This window comes from Pseudonaja textilis, chromosome 2 (genome assembly GCF_049901715.1).
Source record: "Pseudonaja textilis isolate UNSWEBS1 chromosome 2, rPseTex1.2, whole genome shotgun sequence".
Classification (NCBI taxonomy): domain Eukaryota; kingdom Metazoa; phylum Chordata; class Lepidosauria; order Squamata; family Elapidae; genus Pseudonaja; species Pseudonaja textilis.
The window spans coordinates 71,815,423-71,832,537 of NC_141991.1; the positions used below are offsets into that span (position 1 = coordinate 71,815,423).

The 17,115-nt window shown below is 39.2% G+C and overlaps 1 protein-coding gene across 1 annotated transcript; it reads left to right on the plus strand.

Annotated features, from left to right (window-relative positions):
* Nucleotides 1-4,493: 4,493 nt before the first annotated feature.
* ATOX1 (antioxidant 1 copper chaperone) lies at nt 4,494-16,912 on the plus strand. The gene is made up of 4 exons (XM_026696635.2): nt 4,494-4,726; nt 11,437-11,512; nt 13,816-13,986; nt 16,658-16,912. Exons 1-3 carry the CDS (start codon nt 4,721-4,723, stop codon nt 13,938-13,940), a joined length of 207 nt encoding a protein of 68 aa, XP_026552420.1. The 5' UTR covers nt 4,494-4,720; the 3' UTR covers nt 13,941-13,986; nt 16,658-16,912.
* The last annotated feature ends 203 nt before the right edge of the window (nt 16,913-17,115 follow it).

Genomic DNA, 17,115 nt, shown 5'->3' on the forward strand with positions numbered 1-17,115 from the left:
ATACATTGAACTTAATCATACCCTGCGCTTTATTTGACAACAGAACAGAATTCTTTCCTACTGTCTTCTTCTAAAGGTCTTTCAAGTTCCCAGACAAGCCAATGGTCCTGAGATTTCCTGAGTGTCTCATTGAGTTCTAAAAGTCACCTGCTACAACTACTTTAAGACTGTATATGGCATGATCCTGTAGATCTGTTATCTAAACAACTCATCTATTTCAGATAATTCTGAGAGTTTACAACTGATACACAGCTAAATCAACTTTGCATATTTTTTAAAAAAAATAATTACAGTGCATGTTATTAAATTGCTTTGTCCTGAAAATAGTTTAAGAATTTCAAATATGATTTTCGAGTTCTGCTTTTAATGTAAGTAAGTTCACAATAACTTTAATGTGCTTTAATGATTTTTAATAAAATAGTTTAGATCAAACATCAAGATCTCTTTTAAAATATCTTAAATGTAAACATTTAAGATATGTATAGTGTAAAATATAATAGCTTGTATGTATAGTGTAAAATATAAGTTTCTAACATACGCTAAGTAGTTAAACTACACTTCAAACATTTTGGAGAATTTTATACCTGGCAAATCAATTAAGGATGTGAAAGTTGAGAATGCCATTCCTTACAGAATTTACACTAAGCAACTAGCCCTGAATGTATTGCTCTTTTGATACATTACAGTTAATGTTTTTGAATATTAGCATTCAGTTTTCTTTTAGATGTAATTAAATGTAATTATAGGTTTCCACTATGCTGCAGTACAAATGAAAACACCAATTATAAAAACAGCTAAACCAATAGTTGAATCCACAGTATAAATGAACCCAATTATTAGTTAATGGGATTTAAAAAGAGCTTATAGATTTTTTTAAAAAATGAAGTTTGTTAGCATGCAAGCTTCTATGTAAGCTATTTATAGTATTTATAATTTTGCTTGTATTTCAGTTTCCACAGTTTTAAGCACATAGGATTATTTTTTATAACACTTGTTGAGTGAAGAATAACACACAACTAGCACACAGATATACTGTATAGTAAAATGTAGGTTTTTACTTCCAATAAACAGTTTACGTGTAAGATGTATGTGTGCACCTACACTGTCACGAACATAAGTCCTCTTCAAATTCTCCCAACACCTAGCAGCAGACTCTTCTCCACCAATATGGACTAGCTGCTGATCACTCAGTATTAGTCCAATTATACAAAGAGCTCATTCGTTGTTCTGTTTAAAGTCAACAATCTTCTTGGCACTGTCCTCATTATCTGGATCCCAAGCATTTACATCCGGTGGGTCTTGAACTACATTCCATAACCCTTCTCTACGCAGAAGTAGACTGCACTTCACAGACCAGGAAACATAGTTTGTCCCATCCAACCGGCTTATCAATGATAGACTTGCTGTCTGTATCTAGCACTGTGCATTCACACCAACTCTCACTTATCTGAGCCAGGTATGGCCTGGGCCCATAACCAGTGTTGAGGTAATTCCCTGTTGGGAGAATGAGCGCACATAGGGAGACGTAGTGAGACTGGTGAAGAATAACACACAACTAGCACACAGATACACTGTATAGTAAAATGTAAGTTTTTACTTCCAATAAACGTTTAAGCAAAGTCCAAAACAAGCAGTCCAAGTCATTCACAGTTAAAGCAGTCAGTTTTCAGTCCAGTGATAATCCAAATAACAAAGTCCAGTATCAAAAACAGTTCCGTAACAGGCTTACATCAAATCCAAGAATAACAGTCAATAGGGAAAAATGGAGGAAGGGCAACATTCTCCAGAAACACCAGAACAGGAACTAAACAACCCAGGTTTCTGGCTCCATCTTATGGCCATTTGAGGAACCATACTCAATTACAGTTTTAGCATTCTTTTAAAGAGACAGTATTAAAATGTCTATCCTGGTTTATATATTTTCCAACCCAACTATTAGGTGACTTACATTCTTAACAACACTGGCAAAAGTCAAGTTGTCTTCTGCAGGTGATTTCAATAAAGTTCCAAAATTCCCATTCCTTCAAAATATCAACTTTTCTGTTTTGCACATTGCAAGCGGAGATGCCCATATGGTAACAAAAATGAGTATGGTAGGATATTTTTTAACTAACACATTTTATTAAAAGATGGTTTGAAAAAATGCTCCCAGACCCTTGTTTTGCAAAGTTATTGCATGCAGTCAAGGTGCGTGATGCATGCATGCTCTGACCTTTCTTGGAATGGAATTATATTTAAACATCCTCACAACAGCAATGTCAGAGATGACGATGAAGCAGCAGCAAACTTATATCTTAAAAACAACAGCTGTTTGGAATGACTACTTTTCCTATTAATTTTCAGCAATTTTTGCTATTTTTAAATTGGGAATAAACAAAGAAACAAGTACCCAATCTTCTATTTTCTGTCCTCCTCTGAGCTTTTTTCTTGTTGATTGTTTTATTGAAATCATTATGTCTTGGGCTACTTTTGTGTTTTTTAGTAGCGAGTAACATTGTACACATCATGCAAATAACATGACTTGCCCTCTTGCATTATTCCATCTATTTCATTTCCATTATTATTTTCATATCATCTTATGGATGCCTAAAGAGATGACCATAAAGTCACCAGGAATAATTTGATGACATTTTACCTTCCTATTTTTTAATTAACTTTTTAAAGAACAAATAAAAATTACAGCACTTTGCAAATATAATTTAAATAAGATTAAAGAATGCAAATAATTAAATCATACAAACTGGTAACTAGCATGTATGAAAAAACAAATGGAACAAATAAAAACCAGTGGAATTCAGTAAAATTCATCGTGTTGAATTATATAGGTGTTGTTTCAGAAAGCCTGAGATCATTGGTTTTGTAATACTGTATAGGATTCTTCAATCCTTCATTCCAAATCTATTGCATATTATGTTATTATGTTTAAAATTGTTGATAATGTACAATATTAAACCAAATAATTGACCTGATTCAAATATTTTTGTGAAGATACCACTATCAGCTATGCTGATATAGTTCAGAGATTTATGGCTTATTTAGCTATGAGTTTGAGTTAATCCAACTCCATAACCAATTTCAGCCATAAACAGGCCATGCTGTACTCTTAAACTTGAGATAAACTCAGCCAGCCTGATATGTACTCCCTGATCTGGCCAGTATTTTCAAATAGACTGGGGTGTGTTAATGTATAACCAATTCTGACATTTCATTCTATTAAGTTTCCAATCAGCCTCTGTGGGCAATATGTTTCTTTTACTGATACCAAAATGCATTATTTTTCAGCACAGGCAGCTGATCAATTGTTGATGAAGACAAAATAGAAAACCAGTGAGGGGCACCAGGAATACAACAGGTGACAACCCTTATCAGGCCCACAGTTAACATTTGACAGGATAGAGTTGTATTAACAGTATTTTAAGTTTTTCTAGCTTGCCTTTTAATTCCATGCTATGGTTTTATACAATCACATAAATAATACTTGGTATAAAAATAAAGAAGTCATATTGCAATATGGAGATACAAAGCGGTATTACTACCTCTAAAAACAGGCGCATGTATTTAAAATTAAATTTATTCATTGGGACTTGCCCTTGAAAAAATCTGCTTTGGGAAACTATGTCGTCAAAAGATTTTTAACACGGTAGCACAACTCTGGGGAAAGCATGTTCCAGAGCAGGGCTCTCTGCAGTTCCAGTATGAAAAAAGGTGGACTTTGGCCCACTCAGTGATGTCTACTATTGTGCATCAAGCGTATATGCCTGCAGATATTTCCTATTACTATTTAGGTCGCATTGAGAAGACTTCAGGGTCTTTCATGGTATTTGGCCTGGTCAGTTTTGGCAAAGTGGGATCCCCATAAAGATTTCTACAAGGTAACTACCAGCAGTTTGAATTGGGCCATATATTAGCACAGCAATCTCAAAATCATTGATATCCTGAAATGGCTTTTTGAGCTCATTTGACATACTGCTAACGTTGTTGGTTACTCCCACAAAACGGTTGCCAATTGCAAAACACTAATAACCCAGAAGGTAAACAAAGCCCTACGCTTCAGTTGTCCTTTAAAAAAAAAAGGTGCATCTGCAATGTTGCTGCTCTGCAGCATTTTCCCTCCAGCTTTTTTTGTTTTTTTGCTTTGTTTCAATTAAAAACCTATTTATAAATTAAGTAGTCCTTGCAGACACCGAGGAATATTTCTGAGGGCGCACCGTTGCTCCCCAGCGTGATGCTTCTTTACGACGACGGCCGAGCTGAGCGTTTTTAAAAAACGGGGGTGAGGGGGAAGAATGGGGAATTTGCCGACTGCGGGTTTTTGATTTTTCCTTGCCTACAGAAGTCTGGCCGAAATATGGCCGTTCTGGAAAAGGGCATCAAATGCCATGCCATGTCTGGCTATCGCTGCAGGAACCAGTCCCACACCCCAGCCTATCTCCTTCCCCAGCCGGGCTCCCTCGATCGCCCTCCCCACCCCCCTTCCAAAGGAATTTCTCCCTCTACCGGCACGAAGAACCCACGGCGGCCCGCTTCTTTCTCTCCGCCCTTCCAACGCCTGCCCGGCCGCCAGCAACAGCTTGGAAAGGAGGAGTCGTGGCACTGGCGCTGGGAGGAGCGAGCTCGGGTGTGATCGGGTGGCCTTGCGCTTTGCTCAGGCTGGACAAGCAATCGGGCTAGCTGAGGAGAGCGAGCGAGACGGTTTCTGGAGGCAGCAGCAGCAGCAGCCATGCCGGTAGGTACTTGCCCACGCGTGAATCCGAGACTCGGGCTGGGGCGACGAGGGAGAAAGGAGGCCGAGCCCCGTGGAAGGCGCTGCAAAGGAAGTTTCCCGGCGATCCTTTTTGCTGTGCAGCGGCATCAGCCCTCCGGTCCCCCCCTGTTGTTTCCTATCTTTGGGGGAAGAAGCCCTTCGCCTTTCGTTGGGAGAGTCCCGTTTAGCTTACTCCCTGGTTTGATCTCCTACCTCTGTAAGATCTCCTAAATCGACCGATCGCGCGGTGGCTGCCCCTGCGCGGGAGGATGGGCGAGAGGGATTGTCACAAACCTTTGCTGTGGCCTTTGGTTGGGCTGCTTAAGCACTGATAACAAGAGGCTGCTTCTTCCCCTTCCCCAGGTTGATGTCCAGGTTGAATTCCCCGCGAAGTCATCTTAATACATCTACATCTAGCTAGGGCATCGGTTTGGGAAAGGCTGCTGCGGCAGCTTTTTTTTTTTTCCTTTTCCTTTTTCAAAATTAGAATTAATATGAGGCATGTTATCAGAAGTCAGTCCTTTTGGACAACGGATTTTGCAGTTGTATAATACCCTCTACCCTCACCCTCTCCACAAACTAAGGGTAACCTGGAAAATTGTGCTTGGCCAAGCATCTTTCACACACAGAATCCTGCACTTTATTTTTCTATCTCTCAGGCATATGCACTTGGCAGGACAAATGAATCCTTGAATATGCGTGCATGGGTGGTGTCTTATTTAATACAATTTTCTCTAACTTGGTACTCTCCTGATGAGTTTCATCCTATCCTGAGAGTTTTAGGCCAACAAACTTGGCAGATCCAAATGACCTGTCACCAGGATTGGGAGAGAAGACCTGATGTCTTCCAGAAACATTTGCCAATTGTTCTCATAACTCTTATTATTGACCATAAAGGATCCATTGTAATTTATATAAATATAGTATACACCCTTCCTGGCTGTGTTCATCTAGGGCTAATAGTATATCTTTTGCTCCAATTCCATATAAAAGAGCATTTTTTTTATAAAGCTGCCTAAATTTGCCTACCTTAGGCTTCATTAAAGATATCTGCCACTAAACTACTTAATTCGAAGTATTGTCAGTGTCATCTCAGGCCATTATGTATAGTAAATAAAATCTCTATCCATTGGTTTTTGCAGATAATTGTGGCCTTCCAGATGGAACTGTTCTGGATGCTCGAAATAAACATAAAGTTTGTATATGTACATATTTATTATAGAAGTTATTAGACACATGAGAAATATTCCCCTTACAACAGCCATTTCACGATGGCAACTGATACATATAAAATAAACAGCAATTTCTAACTAGCCATCTACAGTGCAAAAATTATGATAATTCCTAGCTAGTAGTCAGTCTGGCTAGAGGTTATTGAATTAAGAGTCTTAGTATAATGCAGGAACGTTGGTTTGGAAAATAATGTACATGAATTGTGTATTGAGTATAACTGTATTGAGTATAACAACATCCCAGTTTGGTAAACCTGACAATACTTTTTTTAAGAGAAAATGAGCATTTGTAGCAGCACATAAACTGGACATAGGCCTCAGCTGGTAGCGTTAATTGAGTAATGATGGATTGCAGTAAACTATTTGTATTATTATGATACTAGTCCTTAGTTAAACTGTGTCTCTACATTTGCATGACATGAAACTGATTACGTAGACTGGGTTTGTACAATTCACAAAGATACAACATGGGTAAATTACATTTTTGTCTATTTCATTCTGCAACCCAGCCTCGTACTTACAGCAGAGGTAGGAAATTTTGAAAAGTAGAAACTGCACTTTGGAGAAGAGGGGCAAGAACCACTTTGGGGATAAGGTGAAAACAGGTCAAGATTTACTGGGTTTTGTCCCTTGGTTTGGGGGATAGGAAATTTTAAGTTGTAATTTTTGGCTTGTTTAAAGTGTGTAGAAATTCTCAGTTATCCAGGTCATGGTTGTCTCAAGGGTGCTTTTTCAGGAGACAACTGGACTTTCTTGGGTTTTTCTTTTGAAGACATTTTGCTTCTCATCTAAGAAGCTTCTTCATCTCTGATAGGATAGTCCTTCCATTCCCCACTATCCTGTCAGAGCTGAAGAAGCTTCTTGGATGAGAAGTGAAATGACTTCAAAAGAAAAAACAAGAAAGTATCTTTGAAAAAAGCATCTTTGGGATTTTGGCTTGTTTGCTTGTTTTAATTATGCTGAGACTGTTTTTGGACTTCAGCTTGTTTGTGTTGCCTGCCTTAAAATAGCAGGAAACCCCACCAATTTTCAATAGTTAATCCAGGGCTTGCCAAAAAAAACCATGGGACCAAGGGTGGCTCATCATGCTTCGAGATATTCATAGTAAAAGGAGCCCTTCATTTCAACATGTTGACAAATAGTAAAATCTGAAGAATCTCCATCTTCTTGGTCATTCATAGTGCAATTATGGCCTGGAACTCTGATCTTTCTCTGTTGTTACAATAACGTTAGTTGTTTCCTCCATGAGGGCAGAACCTATGTAATCAAAAGTGCTGAGATCTTAGTAAGTGTTATAGTTCCTCTTCAGAACTTGTTCTTCAATATTGCAGCTGCAGTTTGCTTGTTTGTAAACTGTTTGCATTTTGCAAAAGCCACTTATATGGAAATATCCTGGTGATTAACTGATGCAACAGATTAACAGAGCCTGTTCTAGCTAATTTCCAGTCTTTCCTCTGATCTTCCCACTGCCACAAAGTCTTATCCATAATGCTTATCCATAATCAGCACACTAAGAAGTTTATTGTTGCAGGAGCAGTAATAGTGAAAAAAATATTGATGGTAGGGAAGTTCATCCAATAATTGCAAGTCAAATCTTTATGCCACTTTTGGCTAATCCAGGGTGATCCAAGTATCTTGTTGCTTTTGTTTGAGGTTTGCGATTGTACTGAGGCAACAGAAAGATGTAAAAGAATGGGATCACTGAGGCCTATGTTCGTCCTTACTGCACTGCTACTCAATTATAGCAACTTCCCAGCTTTGTAAAGGACATGGAAGAGCTCATAGGACCGCCATGTGCTTTCTCTCACTCTTTTCTCCATCAGAATTTAAAAGCTAACCACTGTGGCTTTCTTTGTTCTGGATAGAGGGTAGGTGAAAGAAGCACCTTTCTTGTGCTGATCCTGATGCACTGGCTGCATCATGGGCCTCATTTTAAATAATGGGATATGTGGCCCTAAATAGCTTTATACACATGTCATATGTAGCACTCACTGTCCATTGTAGTTCAAATTCTAGAATAGGAAACTTGACAGAATCTTGTGGCACCGAAAAGATCAACCAAATACATCTGATTAATTGAGCTGATATCCATGAATGCTTATCCTACTTATGGAACTACCATAAATATGAGAATTTTTAGTTTTCCCATATGATACTTTCCTTGATCAGGCTCGTAGAGTTGGAGGAGACCATTGAAGCCATCGGGTGCAGTTAAAGTACCTCTACCAGATGACTGCCCATCTTCTGATTTGGTCAATCTGCTTTGACCATTAGCAATTTGCCTTATTTAAGACCATTACTCTGGGTCTTGCATTTGAGTTATGAAAAACGATGAGTCATGGCCTTCTGTACGCTAGCCATTCAAAACCACAAAGAGTGCTCAATCTTTCCTTAAATTTCTTTCTTTTTTCCTTTCTTTTTAGTTAGTCTCTTGTGTAGGATTGAGTTTCCACATCTTAGATCCTCTTTGTTCTCTTATAAGAACCAATTCAAGAAAGAGCTGCCAAGTACAAAAAAGAGAATGGACTGTTGGTGCCTGTCATTTGGAAATTATATCCTCCTGCTAATTCAGCCACAGTTTTAACTTCATTTGCCTCTTTGCAGCTACGTCATGTTGACAGTTCTTATTCACCTTGGGTTCCATAAAGAACATTGCTGAATATTGGTTAAACATAACTAAAGAAATTGAAGTGCAAGGTTTGCCGGATGGTAAGGTAAAGGTTCTCCTCGCACATACGTGCTAGTCGTTTCCGGCTCTAGGGGGCAGTGTTCATCTCTGTTACAAAGCCAAGCAGCCAGCACTGTCCGAAGACATCTCCGTGGTCATGTGGCCGGCATGACTAAATGCCAAAGGCGCATGGAATGCTGTTACCTTCCCACCTAAGTGGTCCCTATTTTTCTACTTGCATTTCTTACATGCTTTCAAACTGCTAGGCTGGCAGATGGTACAAATGCATAAATAAAGGCAAACTAAGAGTTCATTCTCATAAAAAAATGAAAAGTAAAATAATGGAACTTTCGTGTGTTAACATCAGTAAATCTCTGGTGTTCGTCTGTCTCTTAGAGGAAACAGGATAGACTCAGAGATTTGGCCCTACTTTGTGGTGGTCTCTCATGGAAAAGATGAGACACAAGCGAGTGTTCTCGGGATGAGAGCCCAGAGCAAATTCCAGCGCTCCCTTTTATTGAGATTTTTAGCATAGCAAGTATAGTCACATTGTGGATTACAATAATTAGATATAGTAAAGACTTGTTTACAGTTGTCTGAGCTGCTTGATTGTTTCTAGTGTTTGTTTTTAATTTCCTTATACTATCTCAGTGACCTTTAAGCAAGCATGTGTGTATAAGGTCTTAGACTAATCATTACCCAATACCCAAGTCAAAGTTTATTCCCACACTACTTACGGCATTAAGACTTGCATCCACTTCTGTCCGCACATTCTTTAAATTGGTCTGATTACGTATTTGGATTCCAGACTTTTCTCCAATTTCAATCTCTGCAAAATGTACTTGAAGTGTTACTTAAAAAACCGGTTAGCCCTTCTCAGAATTACTCTGACTTCTCTCTTTGACTACCTCCCTCTGCAACAAATTCTAGCAAGAGTGCACAAAAAGCCCAGAGACAATTGGATAATTCTCCGAGGGCTGAGTTGTTTACAAAGAATGCAAGCTGTGCTTCACACATTAAAATGTGTGATCCTCTTGCTTCACTTTATTCATTCTTCTAATATACATTTCTACGGAGGTAGTACTGGTGCCAATTTAAGATCCATGTTTTCAGGACTGTGATATATCATACAGGCAAAAATATTAACAGATTATGACAGTCCTCAAAGATTATTCCTAATAAATTACTTAAAGACTCGTCTGTTTCCAGATATTTCCAGATTATATTCTGAAATTGTCATCCTTCTATGATTCCAAGAGTTTTTTATGTGATAGTATATTGCAGTGATACCTCAGTACTCATCCTTAATTGGTTCCGGAAGGTGCGATGAGTACCAAATGAATTTTTCCCATGAGGAATAATATAATGAGTCACAATACCGACAAGTTCTAGCTTATGCTTTGAATACCAAAAAAAACAAATGAGTATTGGGACAAAATTTTCATATCAAAATTCGATGAGTTTTGAGTATCAAATTCAATGGGTTTCAAAGCAGTTGAGTACCAAAGTACCAGTGAAAATGCATGTATAAATAAATTGGATTTGAATTCTCATAGGTTCCAGATAGTATAGGTAAAGATTTAATGTTTTTGGGGTGAGAGGCTATAACTCTATAATTTGCAAAAAAAAATGGATATATAACGAATAAAAAATCCTATCCTCCAAATATTTAGAATCATACAGAGCAGTGGCCTCCAACTTTTTAGGCACCAGGGACCAGTTCCATGGAGAGAGGTTTTTCTGCAGACTGGAGTGGGCGTGGTTTCATGTGATGTTTGCATCCTACGGATGGGGCTTGTTTGCTCTGCCTGGTTTCTGGCATGCCATGGATCGATGCCAGTCCACGGATCGGGGGTTGGGAACCCCTGATATAGTGATAGCATGGAAAACAAGAGGACACGATCAAGTTGCATAGTGTGGAGAAAACAGATATAAAGAGGACTTTCAGGGTCAGGCACTATAATTGAAGGAGACAGAAAATGGAAATACTTTTTCATTCTCTGGAACTTTAGAATACAAGATGTCATGATGGCTACCCTGGAGTTGCTTTAAAAGTAGACTTGATTGTTTGGATTCACTGTTTGTTCAGGGACCTTTCAGGGAGAAACACTGCGTTCATCATAGGGAAGGTAAAGACCAGTTTTGGATATCAGCCAGCAGCACAAAGCATATTGTTTAAGAAACATAAAGAATCACTGGAAATCCCTATATAAACATTTCCTTCTCTGCACTAGCATACATATTCGTTTCTCCTTTTTTGTAACCCCTCCTGGTTGATTGATAGAATGAATGAAAGGAAATGTGATTTTGCTTAACATTGTATTTTTTAAAAGTAATGCATTTATAATTTGAAATAACACTTAAAATTAGAGCATAAAATTACATTTGCATGTTTATGCTCTATAGCAGGGGTGTCACATGTCATCATGGTGGTGTCACGTGATGTATCTGGACTTTCTTCCCCTTTGCTGAACCAGGCATGGGCATGGCCAGCGTGTGACGCCTCCAGCCAACGGGCTGGGAGTTTGACAGCCCTGTTCTATAGGGGGAAGATTTGTGAATATTCTTAGTTAACACAATATAGTTAACACAATATGTAATTGTGCTCTACGTCGTACCTGCAGTTTAGATCAGAGTTCCCCAACCTTTCTGGCACGTGCATGCCCATCACTTTCGCAGCCTGCTTCTGAAGAGCTCAAGGCCCGACAGGCTATGGACCAGGGGTTGGAGACCCCTGGTTTCGACCATGATGCATTTCAGTAATCTTATCCTTTTAAATCTTGTGTTTTCAGAAACATGAGTTCTTCGTGGATATGACCTGTGAAGGATGCCTCAATGCTGTTAGCCGTGTTCTCAACAAATTGGGAGGTGAGAGAAACTTGGCAGACTCTAATATTTAAACCAGACTTTCCAACTGTTCTTGCTTGGAACACCTAGAGTTCTGCCTATAACCTATGTAGAAAAACTGACATTGGAGACATGGATCTAAGCAGTGAAGACTTCTGAAATGCATGTTCATATGACAGGAAGAGAACTCTTTTGCTAGAAGGACAGATAAGATGATATCCACTAAAACATTTTTGATAATTCCACCACACTAGAAGAATGTTTTCCCCACTGTATACCTCAGTAAATTCATGTTTTGATGTGTTGAATTTATTATGAAAGAGTGCCTTTCTATTAATAGGAATTGTTGCTTGAACTAAATAATATCTGTTGAGAAAGACACGTTGAATTTGCATTTCATTATTTCTAATGAGAAAATGAAGATGCATCTTCTTTTAATCAGGTTTCATCTGCTGGGTTATAACAGACTTTCCTGTAAACTTTATTCTTTTTGCATCATCAAGGACTTGATCCTATAAGTTTTGGTCTTCAAAAGACATGTACTACTCTCTTTCAGATCTTAATAGGGGTCTATCCTCCTTCTGTCCTAAATTAGAACTGGTATAATGTGGCCTTTGTTAAAGATATCCTATACAGGATATCCTTCCATATTCAGAACTAAATGAAGGCCTTATGAATATGGTTTGGTAAAATGCACTAAGAAGCCTTGTGTTATCTGTTTTATATGTAAACATATTTATGCTATGAGTAGGGTGGATCGAATGAGTTAGGGCAGATAGTCCTTGAGTTACAACTATTCATTAAATGATTTTCAAAGTTGCAATGACATTGAAAAAAGTGATTTATGACCTGTTCTCACACTGACTACCATTGGAGCATCCCCACTGTCATGTGATTGAGGAGTTAGGTGCTTAGAAAACCAGCATGTATTTCTGATGGTTGTAGCATCCTGGGATCACGTGATTGCCATTTGCAACTTTTCCAACTGGTTTCCAACAAGCACAAACAATGGGGGAGCTGGAGTCATGTAATGACCACATGATTAATTTAAACCTTATGTCTAGATAGAGAGATGTTGTCTTTATCTTTTCTAGGCAATATACATAGTTTCTATCAAATTTTGGAAAATATGTATGTCTTTGGAAACATTTTATACAGTCCCTGGAAAATCTGCATAGTTTTTTTCCAGAAACACTGGAGAATGTGCACACTTCAGCAGAAGCCCGGTGATAAGGTTGTACTTTGACCATGCAGTAAGCAAGATCTCCAAGTAACTTTAGTAATCTGACAAATCAGCTAGGTGTTCTTAGATCAAGCAGTGTTGGGCAACTTTAAATAAATCAATACCTGTTAAGTATAATCCAACATTACTGCGCACATTATGCCCGTATATCCACGTAGATAAATAAAACTGTTCTGTAGTAAGGCATAGAAATTAAGCATAATTTTAATCAGTCACAGATTCATATTCTTAGAGGTCAGTTTTATTTCAAGAAAGCCATGCCGTTCACTAAATCTTTTTTGCAGGGTTGGGAATTGGGCTGTGGAAGTGGTGGGTGCGAAGCTATATTTGTGAAAGCTGCACGAAATTATCCCCTCTTCCACCCCACCCCACCCACTGTCACCACTGCCTCCACTGGTCCACTGAGCTGGAAAGGTTGGGACTGCTACCTTAATACATACAGAATAACAGAGCTGGAAGGAACCTTGGAGGTTTTGTGGTCCAACCCCCTGGCTCAAGGAGGAGATCCTATATGATGGCGAACCTATGACACGCGTGTTGGAAGTGGCACACAGAGCCATCTTTCCGGGCAAGCCAGCTGTCTCCCATTGCTCTTCCAGGTTACGGTGCGTGCATGCCTGCCAGCCAGCTGGTCTTTGCGCGCATGGGAGCGCCAGAAACCAGAAGAGCAGTTCCCCGGCGTACATGAGCGCACCAGGAAGCTGAGCTTCCCGTTTCGTGCTGGTCTTCTGGTTTCTGGCACATGCACACAGGAAGACCAGCTGGCTGGCACTGGAAACTGGAAGTTCAGTTTCCCAGCACGCGCATGCACACCAGGAAGCTGCTGTTCCGGTTTCCGGCACACCTGCCGGGGAGCTGTTCTGGTTTCTGTCACTCGTGCTGGTGCACCTGCGTTTCCATTTCAGGACTCGGTGCCAAAAAGGTTTGCCAACATTGCCCTATATCATTTTGCACAAGTGGCTATCCGGTCTCTCTTTAAACTTCCAATAATGAAGCACCTACAATGTCTGAAGGCAAACTGGTTTATTGTTCTCACTGTTAAGTGATAAATACCATGCCTGTTATTTCTTTCCTTTCTCAGGTGTTCAGTTTGAAGTTGACCTTCCCAACAAGAAAGTGAGCATTGATTCTACGCACAGTGTGGATACATTGTTGGAGACCTTGAAGAAAACTGGGAAAAATACCTCCTATCTCGGAGAGAAATAAACATTCAGAGAAATGTTGTTGATTGGGCTTTTTTGCTTTAAGAAAGGTCAGTTTGTCAGAATTATTTAAGAACTACTCTCTGAGCAGAACTGAGTATGATGTGAAATGTGCTGGAATAGCAGCCTCAGATGGTAATAAAGTATAATGATCAGATGTTAATTTTGTGAAGACTAACTCTACTGTCTCCTGCTTCAGATTAGCAGAAATAAAATTAGATGTTAGATGTGAAAGAATTCATGTCACATTTTTATATATGTGGCTCTGCCCAAGAGTAGAGGCTTTGCATTACCACACCATCGTCATCTTTTAATGACCTCATAATCTCTTGCGGGATGGAGTCTGAGCAACTGAATGGAGCTGAGTGTTTACTGGCCGGATGCCCTTCCTGTCGCCAATGCAGAGCTTTATTCAGCAGATATATTCTTGTCATGCCCAGAGTGATAAACACACCATCCCTAACACAAAAGACAAAAAAGTTGTATAAGTTATAGCTGGACTTGTGTTGGAGCTGTGAATACCCAGGAAGTATCCAGACTAAGCCTGATCCAGCAGATTACTGAGCAAAGAGCCAGGGCTGCACATACCTTGCATTTTAGGAGGAGTTTGGTAAAATGAAGAAGCAAGGTATCAACTTAATCTGGTGTCCTCTTTCCCCAAAAATCTTACAGCATGATCCGTTTTCTATCCAAATTCGGCCTTTGTGCAGAAGTGTGTATGCAGTAGCCATTCATCTCCACAAGGAGAAGTGTTTAGGCCCTATGTTTATTTAATTTTAATTTATTTGTTAAAACACTTTTAGCCTATTCCTAAAAAGAAAAGTACTCTTTCAGAGAACTGGAGACAGCATTGCTATAAGATTCAGCTAACGCACAGCTCATTTTTTTCAGTCTTACCTTCTCTTTGGTAAAACTGTACACACTTCGGTAGCACCTCAGCTCTTCTGGCCACCTCAAGTCTCTTTCCACATCCAGCCAAAGTGTAAAGCTAAAATTTTGGTATTTCAAAATACAAACCTGTCTTACGTGGACTGAATTTCTTCTTTTAATTCAATGAAGCACACCCTCCCTCCCTCGTACTTTCATCTTAAATGAGTTGAGCTTCAAGTTAGAATTACAGATTGAACATTTTTCCATACATGAATTGGAGAAGAACTCAGTGGGTTGTATACAAACCAAGATGAAGTCACGCAGTCAGATAGGGTCAAAAGCATCATAGAACAAAGTGTCTTAACAGTCTTATGGAAGGCAAGAAGGAAACGGGCTATACATACTTCTTGGGAAATCATGTTCTAGACTAAAGATGGCCCAAATCTCACGAACCCCCTTCATGGAAGGAGAACTCTTCTTGAAATGATTGGGCTAAATGGACAAAGCAAGTTTTTACAAAGTAGTGCTTGTTCCCAACTATTACAAAACAGCATGATGGGCCTTGTAGATAAATCACTAGCACTAACTATGAATTGGACCTGGAAGCTTAGGTAGCCAGTGCAGCAACTTCAAAATCAATGTTACCCTGTAATGGTGCTGTTGCCTTGCCAGTTACTGGCTATTACATTCTGCACCAAGTTATTTCCAAAGCCTGCCCCATGCAGAACACATTCTAGTAGTCCAAACAAATGGGCTTTATATTTCTATCTTAGTGGGGTTTGTTTTTTTACAGAGAGATCAGTAGGATCCACTGCTGTGAAGCGTGCCATTTTTTTTATTTTTGCAGGAAAATGGACAGGATGTGGTCGTGGCAGAAGTAACGTATTGGGTTATGAGCCATAAGACATGCTTCCCATCTACACTGAGTTTTGATAACTACCATATTGGAGTAGATGTCTATGGAGATTCTCAGTCATCCAAGTCATGGTTTTCCCAAAGGTGCTTTTTTTTCCCCAAGAGGCAACTAGGTTTTGGTTTGAAGAAGCTTCTTGAATGAGAAGCGAAATGTCTTCAGAGAAAAACCAGAAAGTCCAATTGCCTCTTGAAAAAAAAAAAAAGCACCTTTGGGACATATTGGAGTAGCTTCAAGTAAAGGATGAAATTGTAAAAGTAAAGTCAGAAATAGGAACATTCAAAACGTAGTAAAAGAGACAATAGTTTGTAGTTCCAACAAATAGCACCAAAGGATGCTAATATTAGGCAATCCAAGCACATCGTATTAACACCACTTACTGCTATTATGGGGAACCGCTGTGCTTATTTTTTATCCATTTACAGGTAGTCCTCAACTTACAACCATTTGTTTAGTGACCATTTGAAGTGACACTGGCACTGAAAAATATGACGTATGAGCATTTTTCACATGGCCACTGTAGCATCCCTGTGGTCAGGTGATCAAAATTGGAACCCTTGGCAACTGGCATGCATTCATGTATTTGCAATATACTGGAGGGCATGTGCTCACCTTTTGCAACCTTCTGACAAGCCAAATCAACTGGGAAGCCAGATTTATTTAACTACTGTGGTACTGACATATCAACTGCAATGGTTCACTTAACAACTGTGGCAAGAAAGATCATAAAATGGGGTAAAATTGACTTGACAACTGTCTTGCCTAGCAACTGAAATTTTGGGCTCAGTTATGGTCACAAGGACTACCTATACTGTGAATGTTAGGGTATTTTGAATTCTGATAAATGTGTCACAAATTTGCTTAAAGTAGATGTGCTGTGTAAGTCCACCAGCAGGTGGAGATCGTGTCTAATTCTTTTATTTCCTCTGGTTTTCCAGCAATGCTTTTAACATGGCTTCAATAAGGCGGCAGTTACTTCTACTTCCGTCAATCCTGTTCTTTTCACTGCAATTGCCTGGCCAGATGTTGGAAAAGAGAGAAAGGGTGGGAAGAAAACAACTTTCCTTGGGGAAAAGGACTAAGAGAAAATGTGTCCCCAAATGGCCCAAGTCTCCTTCCATAAATGCAACGCTTATGCATTCTTCTTTTATGATCTTGTAATAAACTAAGGAGCTGTTCCTATTTTCATGTAATAGCCTTGACTCCGTATATTTCTTCAGGAGCAACCAGTAGCTTTTAAAAGAAGCAAGTTGGTTTGGTTTATATTCGCCTATATTTTAAATCAGACTTTTCCAAACTCATGCCCAACAAATGGCTTTGATGCTAGAGATGATGAAGAAGGTCAAATATTCTTGAGAATATCTGATTGCAGAAAGATATACAGGAATGTACCAGG